General features: G+C 38.1%; 1 protein-coding gene across 1 annotated transcript; it reads left to right on the top strand.

Annotated features, from left to right (window-relative positions):
• The first annotated feature begins 495 nt into the window (after window positions 1-495).
• On the top strand, window positions 496-1,845 carry LOC122008864 (putative F-box protein At4g22180). Its single transcript, XM_042564756.1, has one exon. The coding sequence runs from the start codon at window positions 496-498 to the stop codon at window positions 1,843-1,845; it is 1,350 nt and encodes a 449-aa protein (XP_042420690.1).
• The last annotated feature ends 1,607 nt before the right edge of the window (window positions 1,846-3,452 follow it).

Below are 3,452 nucleotides of genomic sequence, written 5' to 3'. Positions count from 1 at the left end.
TAATGGAGAGAGGATAAAAAGTGAATTTTTAAAAAAATAAAATTTTTAAAAGAGAGATTTTATGGTAATAGAGAGTGATTTTTAAAAGAAGTAAGGTTTTTAATTTTTGATGTGACAATGATATGGGCATAAAACTCTTTAAGAGGTTTAAGACTATGGATGCCCTAATACATTTGTCTTTTTAAATAATAATTAAATAATGGACAAATATTTATTTATTAGTTTATGTGTTTGTCTTTTTAAATAATAATTAAAATTGTTGAGGTATTACGAAGTTAATTAAAATAATCAGTCTTTTTTTTAAAAAAAACACGCGACATAATTAAACTGATTTATTTCGTTAATTTTGACTCTTTCGATCTCATAAATGGATAGCACAGTCTATAAATTAAAATTTATCAAAAATAAATTTGGAAAGAAATCTTGAGATAACCATAAAATCCAGGCCTCATCGCCGCCTCATGAACATCAGCGCCTCTCTTAGATTCTCCTCCCATGGCTGACGACGGCGGCTGGGCTGGTCTCCCGCTGGATCTCTTCTCCCTCATCTTCTCCAAACTCTCTCTTCCTCAATTTCTCCGCTCGGCAGCCGTCTGTGTTTCGTGGTCGGCTGCCGTCCGGGATCTGTCCACGCGCGGAAGCTACTTTAAGTTCCGCGGGCAGAGCCCCTGGCTCGTGCTTAAAGACAATCCCCGCGGCGACCCATCCGCCATCACCTTCTACGCCTTGGACGAGCGAAGGGAGTACACCATCCCCGTCCCGGACCCTCCCATAAGCGACCGACTCTTCCTCGGCTCTGCTCACGGTTGGATCATCACGATCGACGTCCGTCTCCAGGTGCAGCTGCTGAACCCGATCACTGGCGCGCAGATCGACCTCCCTCGCCTCCTCCCCTCCGAGGACACCCATCCCATCCGCAACACTGCAGGGTGCCTAATCGGCTTCATGATGCCGAAAACAGTGAGCAAAGAGAAGGTCGAAACATATAGGTATAGCGATTGGTATATGGAACAACATCACTTCAAAGCAATTCTTTCTGCTGATCCGTCGCTCGGAGATGGCTACACCGTCGCGCTCATACAATATCGTCCCGGGAGAATCTATTTTATCCGCTCCGGTGACGAGAAATGGTTCGAGCTAAGGAACTCCATTTTAGTTGAAAATATGGTCTTCCATAAAGGCAAACTGTATATGAGCACACTTTCAGAAGTGTATGTTTGTGATCTCGACGAGGAGGCCCAAATTGAACATGGCGAAATGCCCAGATTTAGAGTGGTCGATCGAGCACTACATCGTGACGACCTACACTACTTGTTTGAGACTCCTCGAGGGGATCTTTTGAGTATTTGGAGGGAGAGCAATGAAAATCTTTCGAAGACCGCCATGTCTGTCAAGGTTCACAGGGTGATAGATGATGCGGAGAGGCCAAGTAAAAGACTAGAAAAAACGATGGACTTGGGAGAGGAGTTTATTATCTCCTTAGGCGACAGCAGGGTGGTGGTGGATAATGAGAGTCTAAGTATCAGAGTAGAAGCCAAGGACTTGGGAGACTTGATCATCTTCTTAGGCGACGGCAACGTACTTTGCCTTTCTGGTTGTGATTTTCCACATTTGACGCCAAATTCTATATATTTTACCGATGCCGATCTAATTCGAAATCGATTGCTTTACCATCCGCAAATGTCTCATGAAAGAAATTCGCACAAGTTTTCTGCCTTCTTTCTGCCAATGTTTTTGGAACGAAATTGGTTCAGAAAAATTCTGAATTGTCCGATTTCCTTAACCATCGACGCGACTAATTCCGTCCGATTATATTGGCAGCCTCCCTCAAGCTCCATTAATTAGTGAGTCTATAATCATTGTAGCAAGTCTATAATCAATTGCTTATGTCATGTGGGTAGTGTTTGATGTTACAAACATTTTGTATGCAGTGTCTTATTTTTTATAAAAAACAAAGAATTATGGTGTTTGAAATGTTTGATTCTGTATATATTTTTTGGAGCATATTCATTGGGAACCCTAGGCCAAGAAAGATGAAAGGAGCTTCTCTGGTCATGTCCCATGATATGGGCATGCTCCTATGCCAAGAAAGATGAAAATGGAGCGAAAAAATGATTAACAAGGGCTAGTCATGCCTCATCATTGAGAGTAGATCGATGCACGGAGAGTTAATTATGAGAGTAGATTGATGCGCTACAAGGAATCCTAGGCTAACATAGTGTTTAATGGATCAATCCTAATTCATCCTCACATAATAGGAGAGTGATCATTTAAGAGTTGTGGGATCTTAGGTCCTTCTAGGAAGCGATCTCTAATTTCGACCATTCTGAACGTAGATTAATACACTAGTGTAGTTTTAAAAGATTAATCAGCTGTCAAACGGCTAGGGATTTTTTCTCTGAGGACATATATCTAACGGAAATTGATCTCTTGTCTTATTATAATATATCTGTCACTCTCTAATCAACTTGGCACCACATAAATTGTATATCAAAATACTAACCATAGGTGGACAAGACGCATAAATTGGAATCCAAGCATGATGTGGCCGGCCACATCACGTTAAAAGGGATTTTATTTATAAATTTTTCTTATGTGGATTCCATGGTTTTAAAAGAGAGTTTAAAATTTAAATCTTTTCTTTTATAGCTTTTTACAAAAGATTAAGAAAAAATTTGAAATCTTTCCTTATTTGTAGATTTAAAGGAAGATTTTAATTTTGATAAAACTTTCCTTTTTTGTAACTATGTTCTTGATTTAAAAAGAGAATTTTAAAATTAAATATTTCCTTTATAAGTTTCTACAAAAGATTAAGAAAAAATTAGATATCTTTCCTTATTTGTAGATTGAAAGGAGATTTTAATTTTAAAGATAACTTTCCTTTTTGGAAATTATCCATATGTTTAAAAGAAAGATTTTAATTTATAAAATTTCTTTTTTACAACCCACCACCATGAAGAAAAAATTATTGGAGAAATTTTTATAAATTTCCGAAAACAAATTAGGAAATTTTAATTCTTGTGTTAATTAAAACTCTCCTTGTTTTGGGGATTAAAAGTGGTCAGGCCATGTTATGTAAGAAAAGGATTTTAATTTTAATTAATTAAAATTTTCTTTTTCATGATAAAAGAATTAAGGAAGTTTTTATTTAAATTTCCTTATTTGCCAAGACCAAAGATTATAAAAGAGTAGGTAGAGGTGTCTTCATGGCTAACAACTCTATTATTTTTCTTCCTCTCTTTTCTTCCTTGGTGTGGCCGACCCTAGAAGTTTTCTCTTCTCCTTTTTCTTTCTTCTCCTTGGTGGCCGAATCTCTTCAACCTTTGAAGCTTGGAAAGTGGCTGGATCTTGCTTGGAGAAGGAGGAAAAGGAGGTTTTGTTTCTAGCATCCCTTGGAGCTTGGTGGTGGTGGCCAGACCTTTACTTCTCTTGGAGAATTGATGGTGGCCGAA

Source organism: Zingiber officinale, chromosome 1A (assembly GCF_018446385.1).
Source record: "Zingiber officinale cultivar Zhangliang chromosome 1A, Zo_v1.1, whole genome shotgun sequence".
In the NCBI taxonomy this organism is placed as follows: Eukaryota; Viridiplantae; Streptophyta; class Magnoliopsida; order Zingiberales; family Zingiberaceae; genus Zingiber; species Zingiber officinale.
Note: the sequence above shows the minus strand (reverse complement) of the source record. Positions and strands in the feature narration are given on the sequence as shown.